Genomic DNA, 15,917 nt, shown 5'->3' with positions numbered 1-15,917 from the left:
ATTACAATTTTAGAATATTTGCTGCAGGTTGGATGAGTTCAGTTATGAGTGGGCTGTGGCTTTACAGGGTCTCTACTTTCACAAACTCTCTTCAGTACAGAGCTCTCTCCATGCCCCACTCATACTCCAATGCCCTTGGTTCTGTTTCTCTTGCATCCTAAAATGGCAAGTTCAAGGTGTTTGCTAAGGTGGGCAAATACAGCATTTATTATATAAGATATAAAGTACCATATAAATAAAACCATTATTATTCTATTTGGCTCTCTATATTTTACATAATTTTCTTTCTCTTCCCCTTATTCTCTTTCCTCACTGTTCTTAACTTCGTTTCCTCAAATTTCTACTGTGGTAGTATTTGACTTGAGTTTTAACTCCAGAGGTCATTAAATGGTCTCCCACTTCAACCCTGCAACGAGGCCCTTCCTCCTGCTGTGGCTCTTTAATTTAGCTCCTCATGCTGTGGTGACCTCCAACCATACAACTATCTTTGCTGCTACTTCATTTATGATGTAGTTTTGTTACGGTTATAAATAGAAATGTAACTATTTTTGGAGACAAGAGGTTTATGAAAGGGGTTGTGACGTGCAGGTTGAGAATCACTGGTCTATCGCTCGTTATGCAGACCAGGCCAAACCTGAACAATCCTCCTTAGTGATGCTGGAAGTCCAGCATCAACCAGGGCCAGCCTACACTTCAGCATCCATGTCAAATTACCTGCTATCAGGAATACTCTTTACTTTCAGGATGGCAATTCGAGTTTATCTTTACTCCTAATTTTAGAGTGTGTGGAAGAATAACAGTGAAGATTAACATTAAATATGTCACTTAATGAGCGGTGTTCTTTTCTATTTATTTGATCAGAAGTGATCAACTTCCAAAGAAATAGTCACATGTACATTGTCAAGAGATACAAAAAGACTAACAGAATCATCACAAAAGTAAATAACAGTTGTAAAAGTTGTTCCTAAACTCCGAAGTCAGTATAAAACACGTGTGCTGACCACTGTAAGTGACAGTCTGCATGAGTGAAGCCCGGGGCTCGACACATCCCAAGTCTGCACCTTATTACAATTCAGTGTTCATCAGTCTACAATGCAGTTTTTCTCATTGAATCATGTATATAAAAACGGTGCTGTGGAGACGTCCTCCCTACTGTGCAGCTTCTCTAATGCAGAATGGTAACGCATCAGTGGTGGAAGCCTTACCTGGCTGTGAACTGTGTGACCTGGCCATGCATGCCTACTGATGCAGTTGTGGCATGAATGTCATAGGATCCCCTTTTCACTGAACCTAAGGGCTGCTCCACAGAATGGAAATCAAGCCCGACACTGTAAACTGCTGGATAGGTCATATCCCTAGGGGAAAACCCACTTCTGTTACTTTGCTAAATGGACAAACTGCCTTCAAAAACTGATCTTTATATAAATCCATCAGTGCAACTCTGAACCTTCAACAAAGAAGCTTCTGTGTGCTAAGGATGGAGGCAAACCCAGAGACTCTAACTGGTTAAAGAGCAGAGAGTAATGGTGTAATGGTGTGGAGTGCTCATCCACAGATGGGATGTCTGCACCAGCCTCTCCTACGAAGCTCAGGTCCACTGTGGGCAAGTAGGAAGCCTCCAGGAGCCAGAGGCTGGCGAGGACTGCTGTGACACTGAGAACGCTGAAGTGCAGCTCCCTGAGCACACAGCCAATCAAGTCCACACAGTCCTACTCCAAGGGGAGGGGCTGCTGGGTAAGGACAGCTAATTTTCTTTAGGATGTGGCCTCTGGTAGTTTGCCTATGCTCCAGTTTACTGCCCTACACCACGTGCACCAACTGGACTCAGTGGATTAAAAAAATTCATGAAGTTGGGAGAAAGACAGTTTGTGAGTCCAGAGACCTGGAAAATGGGGCAAGGATAGATTTGATCAAAATAATTGTACTTGTGTATGAAATTCTCAAAGAACAACTTTTAAAAAATATATAAAGCAAATAAAAATAGGTACTTACACAAGAAATTTTAAATGGTGCAAATGTTATAGGATCTTCTCCATACAAAGGCCAATAGCGCTCACACTTTTTCTGTTGTCCAAAAAAGATAAAATAGAAGAAAGTTCAGTAACTGCATGATATTTCTTAAGCTTTTAGAAATATTTTAGTCCTAGGGTTAAGAAGAACGAACACTGGTTGGTATAAGAAGTACTTTGGGGGCTGGAGAGATGGCTCAGAGGTTAAGAGCACTGCCTCTCTTTCAGAGGATCCTGGTTCAATTCCCAGCATCCACATAGCAGCTTATCACTGTCTGCAGCTTTAATTCCTGGGAATCTTACACCCTCACACAGACATGCATGCAAGACATGCATGCCCAATGCATATAAAAAACAAAAAGGAATCATATCCAAAAAGGAGGAGGAGGAAGAAGTGCAGCAGCAGCTTCTATTGGTTTGTGCTAATTAAGTAACCGATTTTTACCACTTAATACAATGAGCTCCTCAATGAAGAGGGAAAAAAGGCCTCTAATCTAACGGCACTTCAGAAAAACACCAAGTGAGCCAGGTGGTGCACACGCCTTTAATCCCAGCACCAGGAGGCAGAGGCAGGCAGAGCTCTGCGTTTGAGGCCAGCCTGTCTTCTAATGAGTTCCAGAACAGCTAGGCTACCCAGAGAAACCCTGTCTTAAAATGAACAGGAAGGAAGGAAGGAAGGAAGGAAAGAAGGAAGGAAGGAAGGAAGGGAGGGAGGGAGGGAGGGAGGGAGGGAGGAGAAAACAACTAGATGAATAAAATGTAAATTTCCAACTATAAGTAAATGTCAAAGAATATTAACATTTACATAGAAAATCTGATTAGCCTTCAATTTTTATATTTTATTACCTTTGTTTACTTTCTATCCAACATCACTAATACTGCCAAGGAGTAAAAAATTAATTAAAATATAGGTCTTCCATTATTTATGACAAAGATATGTCTTGCTTATGTTCCACATCTCTTATTGAAAAGTTTTATAGCCATTTTTAGAACTTAAAATTTACCTTTACTGATGAATCACACTAATATGAAGAACTTCAAATAAAGACACTACACGTTATTCTTTAAGTTTGATTTGGGTGTCACATCTGGGATCAAACATGTTTTAGTTAAGTACTATTGTTTGTAAGTGTATGCCTATCTTCTATAGTGACAATTTCGGTTCTGATGCTGGAGGCCATCACAATGTCTGAAAACATCACTTACTCAGAACACCAGCTAAAAACAGAAGCTCGGCTGGAAGCTCGGTGGCCAGAGTGTGATAGGTTCTAGGTCCAATCTGAGCATCACCAAAACACAAACCAAGCAAAGGTTCTCTTTTCTGAGCTTTGAGAACAGCATCAACAAAAGCTGGGCGTACTGGCACATGGGTTTAATGCCAGCACTGGGGAGGCAGAAGCAGATCTGAGTTCTACAACAACCAGGGGCTGCCCACAGAAACATTGTCTTGAAATACTGCCCTTCAAAAGTATAAACAAACAAATAAAATACAACAGTGGTGGCAGACCGGGGAGGTGGTTCAATGGCTCTGCAGTCTGCTGAATTTGGAGCCCAGCACTCACATAGAGTCAGGCATAGTGTACCCATCTATAATGCCAGCACTGTGGGGAGGAGAGAATTCTGGACACTCCTTGGTAAGCTCCAAGTTTAGTGAGAGAGCCTATCTCAAGGGAGCAAGGGACAGATAGACAGAAAAATATTAACTGGATGCTAACCTCTGGTTTTTCATATTCATATGCACCACATGTGACTCTACCTGCACACACATACATGTGCCTATGTATGCACACATGTACAACACACACACACGGATTAGTTTTTGTAAAGAGACTAATCAAAATATTCATGCTATTTTTAAGATTATCTTTTTTTTAAAAAAAAAAATCTGAGACAATGTCTCATATAGATTTAACTGGCCTAGAACTCATATGTAAACTGACTTGGCCTCAAATTTGTGGCATGCTCCCTGCTTCTGCCTCCCACGTGTTGGCATTACAAGTGTATGACACCATATACAGCTTAAACTGCTGACCACTGGAACTATTTTAATATGCTCATTTGTTCAATTTTATTACCATTTTAAAAATTACTTTTTAGACAATAAATTACACTTGGCTTAAAATACCATGAAACATTTGAAAACTATACTTAATTTTAGAATATTATAAAATAAATTTCTGAAACACAAGTCTGTGCTCCGTGTATCATGTAAAATAGCTGAGCACGAGATGTACCCTTTAACTACATGGGATCAGATAACTGACGTGACAAATGACCAGGAACTTGTATTCCCCAACATACAATGTGTACACTGGCATACGTACCCTTCCCATCTCAAATTCACGACAGGCCATTACAATGATCTAAGAAGGAGTTGGGGTGGGAGAGAAAAAAAAATCAGTTAAAAATAGTTTTACTTTAAAAACAAAATATAAATGTCAATAATTATTTTTTATTCTGAGCAAAAGTTTACTTGATCTATATTTAAAAATCTATCCCCTTATTTATAAAAGTATTTCAATGCCTTAGTACACAGTAGATATCAGCATACTAAATAACTGAGCATGCATATTATAGAGTTTAATATATTTGTTTAATATATTTTCTCTTGAAAATACATAACAATGAAATACAGCTCTTAAGTGACAATTCTCCAAATTTTGGCAAATGTGTACTTCTGTAAAATCCAACCTTCTGGGGGTTGGGGATTTAGCTCAGTGGTAGAGCACTTGCCTAGGAAGCGCAAGGCCCTGGGTTCGGTCCCCAGCTCCGAAAAAAAAAAAAAAAAGAAAAAAAGAAAAAAAAAATCCAACCTTCTATGCAGACATAATATGTTCCCATTATCCAGAAGATGTGTTCCTGCTTTAAATCTCATTTTGAAGTGAAACTGTCAGCAAACACTAGTACTGTTATTCCACTCCCCTTTTATTAATCTCCCAAAGGGAGAACGGGGGGGGGGGGGGGGGGATGCCAATGCATTAGAATCACTGCAGCGCCACAGAAAAAGCCATTGTAACGTTCGTGAGAAAGGAATGAGGGCCTCGTCACGGGCTTTCCACATCCGCACAAGTGCTGATTGCAGTGGTGCTGCTTAGCACCACGATGGCTTCACAGGATCCTACAAGCCATAGTTTCTGGCTTTCAAACCTAGGGGCGCATGATTTCCCTTTATCCAAAAAGGCCAAAAGGAACTAAAATGCCATAGCTCAGATATGCATCCCACTGAATGAGCAGAGGGGGGGAGATGGGTTCTTTAAATTCTTCTACACTCACTTCACTTCTTAATAATTTATAGTTAATATATTTACATCTATCTTCCTAGGAAGAGGGACACAAAACATTCTACTTTTAGACAAAAGTTAAGATATGGCTGTGGAACCTAGCATAACCGTCCTCTGAGAGGTTCCACTCAGCAACCAATGGAGACAGAGGCAGAGACCCATAGCTGAGCATTGGACAGAGCTCTGGGTGTCTTATGAAGAGTTTGGGGAAGGATTCAGGGACCCGGAAGAGGTCAGGAACTCCACAGGAAGATCAACAGAGTCAACTAAACTCAGTCCTTAGGGGTTCCCAGAGACTGGATCACCAACCAAAGAGTGAGCATGGGCTAGAGCTAGGCCTCCACGCACATATGTAGCAAATGAGCAGCTAGGTCCCCAACTACAGGAGTGGGGGCTCTTCCTGAATCTGTTGCCTGCCTGTCTATGGATCTGGTTCCCCAAATGGACTGCCTTGTTTGGCCTCAGTGGGAGAGGATGTGCCTAGTTCTGATATGTGTGTGTGTGGTGTGGGGGAGTCCCCATCTTAAGAGAGAAAGATATGAAGAACGAGGGGAGGTTCTGTGTGAGGGGTACCGGGAGGAGAAGGTGAGCAGACACTGGGGTGTAAAGTGAATAAATTAAAACAATAAACCTAAGAAGAAGAGGAGGAGGAGGAGTCATGTCTGTCATGCATGGAGGAGAGAGGTGCACTGTTATCACTCCAGGATGGGAAGACGTGGACAACTGATGGCTGCTTGGGAGGGGAAAGCAGTTTTTTTCTTTTAATTAAAAATGTTCAAGTTTCATGTATATGAATGGGTCCTTTGCCTGCATGGTATGTCTGTGAGCTACATACATGCCTAGCGCCCATGGATGCCACAGAAGGTCCCGGAACTGGAGCTATAGATGGCTGTAAGCTAATATTTGGATGCTAGGAACCAAAGCTCCATCTTGTCTTCCGGAAGAGCAGCCGGTGTCCTCAACTGTGGAGTCAGTTTTGTTAGGGCTATGGTCTTGGGTAGGCTCAGCAGGCATAAGTGCGCGGCTCCACACTGATGTGTGCATGAGGAGCACTAAGGAAACTATCCACAGCGGGCTGGGTAAGGGGAGAAGGTGAATAATGGTGGAACTGCACTGAATGTATGTATGTATCCATTTTTTAAGCAATACATTAAGAATCTATTATTTTTTTAAAAGAGCATGACTATATTATTAATCATTATGTTGGTCTATGCAAGCCTTAATCTCTTTAGAAATACGATTTTAAAGTTATTTAGTAGTTATATCATTGGTTGACAAGATTTAAACTATAGTCACACTTTTCTTAAAATATTTGAACTACTGTATGTGAGAATTTAATGAGCCATCTTCAAAATAAGTAGTTTTTGTCTTTTCCAGAAACACCACTACACTTAAACCACTATACCTAAAGAGTTGTCTTACAGGGGCTGAAGAGACGGCTCAGAAGTTAAGAGCACTGACTGCTCCTGTAGAAGACATGCGTTCAATTCCCAGCACCCACATGGCAGCTCACAGCTCTCTGTAACTCCAGTTCCAGAGACCCTGATACCCTCACATAGACATATATACAAACAAAATACCAATTCACTTAAAATAAAAATGAGTAAAATCATTCAAAACAGCACAAAACAAACAAAGAAAAAAATCCAGACAGTTCTTGGGGCTGGAGTGGAGCAGTTAGGAACACTGGCTGCTTTTCCGGAGGACCTGTGTTCAATTCCCAGCAGGTACATGGAAGCTCACGCCTGCCCTAACTCTGTTCCTGGGCTTTGGACAATGCACATAAAATAAAAATAAATTATCGAAAAAAAAAAAGGTCGCCTTACTTCTTTCTCAGTAAGATACCTAATGTCATTCCCTATCATAGATCTCAAACCCCACGACAAGAGGGTCACTCACCACCACATTGTACTCCCATATCATCCTCCAGAAGTCTATGACTGTATTCGCCAAAGGCCCTTGGGTTGCCACGTATGCTCTCGGCCCATATACACCCTGAAAGAGTGAAAGGCAAACTTTACATGTACTGTGATCATCAAGAATATTTCATTAAGGTTTCAAATTTTATTAGTAATGTCTTCAACTAAAGCCATTTTCTTTCACAGAGTATAAAACATGAGAACAATAAACCCAATTCACTTCAGCTTTTGCTAATCAATAGTACTTTTGTATTAACTGAATATACTGTACAAAATCAGCAATTAAAACTTACTTTGTACTAAGAAATGAAAACAAAAATTTGGGTATGATGGCGCATATGCCGTTAATCCCAGCACTCGGAAGGCAGAGGCCTACTCTGTGGTAGATCTCCGTGCTCTTTTGAGTTTGAGGCCAGTCTGGCTTACACAGTTAGCTCCAGAGCAGCTAGGTCTGTATAACAGTCTCAGAGAGCGGCAAGGAGAAAGACACAATACCCAGCCCCCCCCCCCCCCCAAGAAGTAACTGTAGCCACAGAGCAGAGACACAAAAGCAGTTTGAATCGAAGGTCACCAGTTAATAGATGTTCCCATGACACCTTAAGAATCTACTCAAAAAGTGAGCGCATACTCAGAACCTACTATATGGGTCTGGAATTAATAAGCTAAGAATAGATAAAACAAGATATCTGATTAAAATAAATGAACTGGGATATAAGTGCCTTGAGAATAGCTAAAACCTAGAACTCTTACAGTGCATGGTGGCTCACGCCTTTAATCCCAGCACTAGTGGAGGCAGAGGCAGTGGCTCTCTGAGTCCAAGACTAATTTGGTCTATAGAGAGTTCTAGGACAGCCAAAGCTACACAGAAAAATTGTCTTGAAAAACAAACAAACAAACAAAAAATCTAGAACTCAACACATAAAAAAAAGTATATATTGATAGTACTTGAAATATAATATTCAGTTTTTATTGAATCCATAAATTTCTGTCTTAATATAATAACTAAGTTTATTTCATTAAAAGATTTTTTGACCTGAAACCATATTTGTCCAACACTACAAATACAATATTAATTTTCCACTCTTCCTATCTTTTATTATCAACAAAATACCTATTAAAATATATGACTGCTAATAAGTCATTGAAAGGCTCTAATATATAGAGCCTTTCAATATAACTAGACTAGATATAATATAACTATAACTAGACTCAAAATAACATAAAATAGCCTATAGGACAAATTAAAGTCTTTATTTAAACTCAAGTCTCACGGGAGGTTGCGTCTCTTTCTTGGCAACAGTGTAGACACCTGACTGGCTGGGCACAGTAGAACACACTCACAGCCACTACCAGAAAAGCAAGAGAATCTTAAGTTCTAAGCCAGCCTGGGCTACAGAAATGAGCTGAGTCTCAAATCACCACCCCCCCCACTAGTCACCACTTACGATTCAAGAATAACTAAAGTTATCCAGCACGGTGTTTAGTGCTTTATTTTTATTCACAGATTTACATAAACAGTTTTTATTTACATAATCATTTACTTATGTATTCATTTATTTTTAGGCAGTTGCATTCTTTAGCTGATGTTGGCCTTGAATTTACAGCAATCTTCCCTCTGATCTCAGCCTCCTGAATGTTGGGGTCACAGGTACACACATGGCCCTGAGTTGTCATAATAACATGGTAACAACTACCAAAGATTTTAAATTTTTCAGTTATATTTTATAAATTTAAATATCACCTAGTAATTTCAGCACTACTAGTTTATCCTAAGAAATTGTGCGAAGGAACAGTGTTCACTGTAATTTCATTTCTGAGGAAAACTGGGAACTATCATATAGTTCAGCAATGTATAGGCACCCTAAACCGAAAGACAACTTACAGAATGGCTTGAAAGGTCGTGCTTGTAATATAGGCCTCTGAAGCAGAAGCAGCACACAGAAAATTCTCTCTGCTGCTACATATATGGTTTGATCTATGTGGTGTAGGCAGCTACAAGAAGAGCAAATAAGATGTGCAAGACAAAAAGACAAAGGTTTTCTTTTTATCTCCTATTAGGACCACATTGGGTCGTTAACACCTTTGATAAAATCGCTATATAGGAAGGCATTAAGTGTAGCTAGGAAACTTCCCTCCATTTCATACATACCTTAATAAAATTTGCATTGATATAATCTGAATCTTGGGATGGTGTCTTCAAAGTCAACTTAACTCGGCTGTGATCAACTACAAAGAGAAAAGATTGTCATGATTTATGCCCAGCTGGCATCTGAGTGTGTCTGCTCTGGCGTTTTGTGGTAGGGCCTCACAATGTAGCTCACAGAGCCACTGGACTATTGCAGTCACCAAGAGCTGGGTAGCAAATATATTACATTTACTTTAAAAAATAAAAAGTGAAGTTTTAGGTACCAGGAGGGCAATTTTTTATTAAAAAAAAAAAAACCTTTGAGAAAAGCAACAAAAAATGTTAATAAGTATATTAAAGACAAAATCAGAATTATCTCTGAAACTTTAGAAATATAGAACATTAGACATTGACCCAAATTAACTAGGGTGGTGTCTAGGGATGAAGCCCCAGCATGCTTTGTTTGTAATCCTAGCATTTATCAAGTAAAGGCAGGTGGATATCTGTGCATTCCAGGACACCTGTCTATAAGCTCCATGATGTACAGGGCTACATAGAGAAACCCTATCTTAAAAAAAACCAAACAAACAAAATAAAACTGTATGTGTATGGGTGTTTTGCCTGCACGTACATCTATGTGTGTAGGTGTGTGCAATGCCCAGAGAAGTCAGAAGACAGCTTCAGATGTCCTGGAACTGGAGTTATAGAGGGCTGCGAGCTATGATATGGGTACTGGAGGACGGGGCCCAGTCCTCTGGAGGAACAGCCACTGTTGTCTGCTGAGCCATGTGTCTCCCCAGCTCAAACCTCAGACTCCTCAGTTACGGCTTCTTTGCCAAAGTTCTTATCAAGAAACCTATCTTTCATATTTCACGGAAGTTATAAAAACTAAGTAATTATGACTAATGAATTAAGATACCAAATGACAGGATTGGAAAAAATTTAGACACAAAAACCACAATCTTTTACCTTCCAATATCAGGATTCATTTTATTTTGATGTGCATTAATGGTATGTAAATCCTTACTCATTTTCTATATTTATTTACGCATTTTCCTATGAGGGGCACAGGACACTAATGAACATGTGTGTCACGTGGACTGTATCAGAGGGTGAACTGTAGCAGTTGGTTCTCTCCATACACGTGGATTCTGGAAACAATTCAGGTCCTCAGATTTGGCAACAAGTAATTTAACTCATGGAGCCATCTTGTCAGCCTTTATGTTGATTTTAAAAAACATTTAGGTTGGGTTTAAGGGCACACAATCCTAGTACTCAGGAGGCAGAGGCAGGAAGATCTCTGTCAGTTTGAGGCAAGCCTGGTATACATACTGAGTTCTAGGGTAGCCAGAGAGACCCTATTTCAAAACAACAAAAGATCCAAACCTTATAAACCCCCAAAAAACTATAATAAATATTTAGAAAAGACTTTAGATTTAGACAGAAATTGCAAAAATAATGAAGAGTTATAGCTGCTTGCTACTGAGATTCCTAGTAACAATTACAAATTTTTGTTGAGTATGAGTATTTCAACCAAGGCCTTGCTGTATAGTTCAGACTAGCTTCGAACTCATGATTCTTTGTGCTTAGTCTCCTAAGTGCTGGGATTATAGGAATATCCCCATGCCTGGCTAGAAGCTAAGACCCATATAAACACAGCATAATTACCAAACCCAGAAAATTCAGTTATAAAACTATTAAGTAACAATTTTAAACTGTTTTCCTGATATTTTCCAAGACTACACTTAAATTTAGTTATTCTTTCTCCTTTGTCTCTTCCAATTACAACTTTTCCTAATTTATGACTTTTGACCAGGAGATTATATATTTTGGGGACTAATACCATAAGACTGAGGACTGGAAAGATGGCTGGGTAGTTAAAGGCCACTGCTGCTTTGCAGAGGATCGCAGTGATTCTCAATGCCCCTACCAGATGGCTTCCAACCATTTCTTACTCCAGCTTCAAGGGATTTGATGAACTCTGTGGTCAGAGGACCTGTACACATGTGGTGCACATAAACTCACACAGGCAAAAACATGTATGTACATACTCACATATAAAGAAAAAAAAATACTACAGAATTAGGTTTGTGCAACATCATGAGGGAAGATGGTGGTTCGTGGGGTCCATATACATCTTGTTACTTGTAATTTAAAGGAACTTCAGATGCTGGTTGACAAGAACCGCCCAATACTTACTACCTTTGGAGTAGAAAAGATCAGAACACGTACACCGTAACTATGATGATGATTATAATTATGGCTTTCTAATCCACAGACAATGAATCAGAAAGCCAATTAAAATACAAAAAGAAAGAAAAACTAGTAATGGCAACAGCTATACAGAAGCTAAGGACAACTTCAATGAATAACTTATTGGTCATTGGTTCAAATATTATGCAAAGCACTAAAGTTCTTTATCCTTATTTTGGGGAATAAAATCTTTATTCTGGCAATTTGTAGTCAGAACTCTGAGAAAGACATCCTAGTAATCCGTATGCAAACTATCTCTAAGTTTTCCAGGCACTAGAATGGTTACATGTTAGTGCTCTGACGCCGATCTCACTCACACCACTTGGCCTGCTTTTTAAAGTTCCATTTTGGAAAAAAAGCAGACGTTCCGAACATGCTGCTTCTGACACATAAGGGTAGAATACTGGGTCAGGATAATGCTGATTAACTATATAATGCTTCTTCTTACTATGCTTGCCAGTAATAAGAGGTCCCAGTTAATAACTGTTATCCATACGGCATACCACTCTCTAGTCAAAGAACCTCAAAGGTAGAGTACAACATTGGTTCCAAAATGATAGTTAAGACGTTAACCTACATGTTAGGCTGCCTATGTGCAGGGTGGGAATTACCTTATTCTTAAAAGTTTTCTGGGGTTGGGGATTTAGCTCAGTAGTAGAGTGCTTGCCTAGCAAGTGCAAGGCCCTGGGTTCAGTCACCAGCTCCAAAACAAAGAAAAAAAAAGTTTTCTAAGATGAAAAAGTTTTAACATACACAGGATGAAATGATATAATCTTCCTACTTAACAACAAAACAGATGGAGTATCTCCAATTCACCAATCCAAAGGCGGTCTCAGTTTTAGCCCTTACGAATAAGTACCTAACAGTACACAGAGAAATGTAATTGCGGGAATAGTTTCTAGGATCCAAGATGTACTGAGGAATCTTGCTGGGCACTGGCCCACACTTGTCATCCCAGCACTTGGAAGGCTTAAGGCAAGAGGGATCAAGAGCTTGGGCCAACCTGAACTACAAAGTATGAGAACTCTATCTCAAACCCAAGCAGGAAAAACAACAAAAAGAATTCTTATAGCACAGTAAGATTAAAGTAAAGTTTCTTTAAATAATTGGAAGACATTTCACTAAAGAATTAGCGAACAGTCCATGAAAAGCTACAAATTACAAACACATCAAGAAGCACTAGAAAGACTATAATCAAGAGTCTGGGTCTGGGAAGACGCTCCGTGGTGAAGGCAGCTGAGTGCTCACCGAGTACATATCCTCAGAACCCACGTAAATGCCAGGGGCATGTAATGCCCCATCGTAATTCCAGCCTCAGAGGGCAGAGACAGGACGCTGAACACGCTAGACCGTGAGACTATCTGAACAGTGGGCTCTGACCTTCATTAAGACTTGGCCTCAGTCTGAAGAGCAACTGAGGAAAATCCCCAGCATCAACCGCAGGCCTCTAGAAGCACATATGACTCATGTAATAAACCCAAAATCATGGAAAGAAAAGGAAAGTCCAGCAACTAAGTTCACGCCTCTAACTCCAGCTGCTCAGGAGGCCGAGGCAGGAGGAATGCCTGAAGCTAGCGCCTTATACCGAGCAGACACAATCCCAAGAAAAATGCAACAGTTCCAAGAGTTGGTAGGAGTGTAGCAGCTGATGCGTACATACCTCTGTTGGGAACAGAAAACAGGAGAGTGACTTTGGAATACATTTATCTCCATTTCTTAAAGCTAAACATAAGCTAGGTGTTGTGGTACTATTCTAGAGGTCCAGTACTACAAGGCTGAGGCAGGAGGAGGAAGAATTCAGAAGCCAGCTAGGCTACACAGCAACATGCTGCCTCGTGAAACCAAAAAGGTTAAAGTTAAATACAAACTCTGTAGGTCTACAATTATATTCCTGCACATGCACTTAAGAATAAAATTGTATTTATACAAAAGCCTTGATCACTGGGCAGTGGTGGTACACACCTTTAATCCCAGCACTCAGGAGGCAAAGGCAGGCCCATCTCTGTGAGTGTAGGGCCAGTTTGGTCTACAGAGCTACATAGAGAAAGCCTGTCTCAAAAGAGCCCTCTCCCAAATGGATAAACAAAATGCAATATTACACATAATATTAATAATATAAGTTATTCCTTAATACTAAAAAGAAATTAACTACTAATTCCACAGTAACAAAAATATAACTTTAAAAATGTGCTGAGTTAATGATATTGAGCACCACAGATCACCTAGCATGATATCTATCTTAAAATTTCTCGAAGAACAAAAATCTAGAATCAAAAAGAGCATACTAGCAGCTGCCTGGGACTAAATACAGGACTTCTGAAAGTAATGAGATGTCCTAAAATTGGATTGGGCTAGTCACTGCATGACCTAAGTTTACTCTGAAAATTAATTATATACTTAAAATGAGTAACTTTCATGGCATAGAAGTTATATGTTAGAACTGTTTAAAAGTGTGCTTATGCAAACAATGGACATGTTAAACATTCAAAGGAAACTAGCAAATTACTTTCTAACAAATATATAAGTACAGTTACTTTCAATATTACATGCCAAATCAAAACAGGTAGAATTTATTGAAATTCTACTTGTGAAAACCAGGCCCTCCTGACTTAACTCGGAGCTGCCATTCTAAAGGTTCTCCTTCAGCTTAGGCAAGTCTACTGTCAGGACAGTACACTGTGCACCAGGACCCTTGGGAGTCGCTTACTAGAAGCTGATGGCAGCAAATGCCTCCAGACACTGCCAAATACCCTTAAGTGCCACAAGCATCCCATCTGAACATCAAGACTTTGGATATAAACTATCTTCCACTCTGTGAGCACTAGGATAAATTACTCAGCTTCTCCAGCCTCAGATTCCCACTGGCAAATGGTGTATTATCAGCCTCCGTGGTCTTGTCATGATTATGGGGGAAACTATCACAGAAATCAGCAACCAGTACAAATGAGGGCTTCTCTTTCTCAGAAGGCTGCTCACTAGCCTGCCACTGACGTTCAACTCCCCTGTTCACAACCTGACACTTTCCTTGGTTCCCAGCTTTCTCAATGGCCCTCACCCTTTCTACATTATCCCTATTAGCACTAATCAACCACAAGACAGAGCTTGTGCAAATCTGTATTCACTGTCTACCACGCATGCTAGAACATGAATTACAAAAGGAGGGATTTCTGCACGTTCTCTTCTGTATCATCAGAGTGTATGCTCCCAACTTCCGGTAACAGAATGTGAAAACAGAATCCTGGAGCCAGTTAAGATTTATTTTTCTAGACCACAGAAAAATCAGTGGACAGTACTGAAAATTGTGCTTAATAAAGTATCCTGAAATCCATATTAACTCCTGTGGTGGTTTGAACATGCTAGGGCCATGTGAAGTGGCACTACTAGGAGGTGTGGTCTTGTTGGAGGAAGTGTGTCACTGTGTAGGTGGGCTTTGAGGTCTCCTAGTGTTCAAGTTTCACCCAGTGCAGAAGATAGTCTCCTCCTGGCTTCCTGTGTAAGAATCTCCTTCTGCCTTCAAATAAAGAGGTAGAACTCTTGGTTCCTCCAGCACCATGTCTGCCGGCACACTGCCATGCTTCCCACCATGATGATAATGGACTGAACCTAAGAAACTGTAAGCCAGCCCCAATGAAAAGTTGTCCTTATAAGAGTTGCTTGGTCATTGTGTCTCTTCACAGAAACAAAACCCTAACTAAGACAACTGTTATTCCAAGGAGGACTAGTGCTATGGTCTGATTAATTGTATTCTCATGAAATCATATGCTGAAACCTAGTTCCCAATCCAAGAACATCAAGATGAGCCTTTAGGATGTGAGGAAAGAGGTGTTGGGGATTTAGCTCAGTGGTAGAGCAACGATTGCCTAGCAAGTGCAAGGCCCTGGGTTCCGTCCTCAGCTCCAGAAAAAAAAAGAAAAGAAATTTAGAAGGGAAACTCCTACACAAGTGTCCAGAAAATACATACTAGAATAGGATGTGAGGAAAGCAGGTTCTGATGAACTCAATGACTATCACTATAAAAGAGGCCAAGGAAACGTGTTTGCTCCTTGCTACACATGAGGATTCAGTGAGAAGGTCCCAACTGTGAATCACTGGGTGAGCACTCATGACGCACCATGCTTTGATTCTCTCAATGCACTCCTATTGTTTTTTTGTTTTTTTGTTTTTTCTTTTTCTTTTTTTCGGAGCTGGGGACCGATCCCAGGGCCTTGCATTTGCTAGGCAAGCGCTCTACCACTGAGCTAAATCCCCAACCCCACTCCTATTGTTTATAAGCCACCACGTTTATGGCATTTTTGTTACAGCAGCCTGAACAGACTAAAGCAACTGGTAA

At 40.2% G+C, this 15,917-nt stretch overlaps 1 protein-coding gene across 5 annotated transcripts in view; it reads right to left on the bottom strand.

Annotated features, from left to right (window-relative positions):
• The window catches only part of Ptpn12 (protein tyrosine phosphatase, non-receptor type 12), a 72,014-nt gene that overhangs the window by 29,558 nt on the left and 26,539 nt on the right, over window positions 1-15,917 (bottom strand). For 4 of the 5 annotated variants that reach the window (XM_006235868.5, XM_006235870.3, NM_057115.2 and 1 more), the window contains 4 exons: window positions 9,359-9,435; window positions 7,190-7,285; window positions 4,334-4,372; window positions 1,993-2,064 (listed from right to left, as the gene is read on the bottom strand). In XM_006235868.5, the coding sequence (XP_006235930.1) occupies window positions 1,993-2,064; window positions 4,334-4,372; window positions 7,190-7,285; window positions 9,359-9,435 (284 nt within the window). The remainder of the gene's footprint in view (window positions 1-1,992; window positions 2,065-4,333; window positions 4,373-7,189; window positions 7,286-9,358; window positions 9,436-15,917) is intronic. The other variant, XM_063285423.1, reaches the window with a different exon arrangement.

Source organism: Rattus norvegicus, chromosome 4, assembly GCF_036323735.1.
Source record: "Rattus norvegicus strain BN/NHsdMcwi chromosome 4, GRCr8, whole genome shotgun sequence".
Lineage (NCBI taxonomy): Eukaryota > Metazoa > Chordata > Mammalia > Rodentia > Muridae > Rattus > Rattus norvegicus.
The sequence above is the reverse complement of the archived record's forward strand: the minus strand, read 5'-3'. Positions and strand labels throughout refer to the sequence as shown.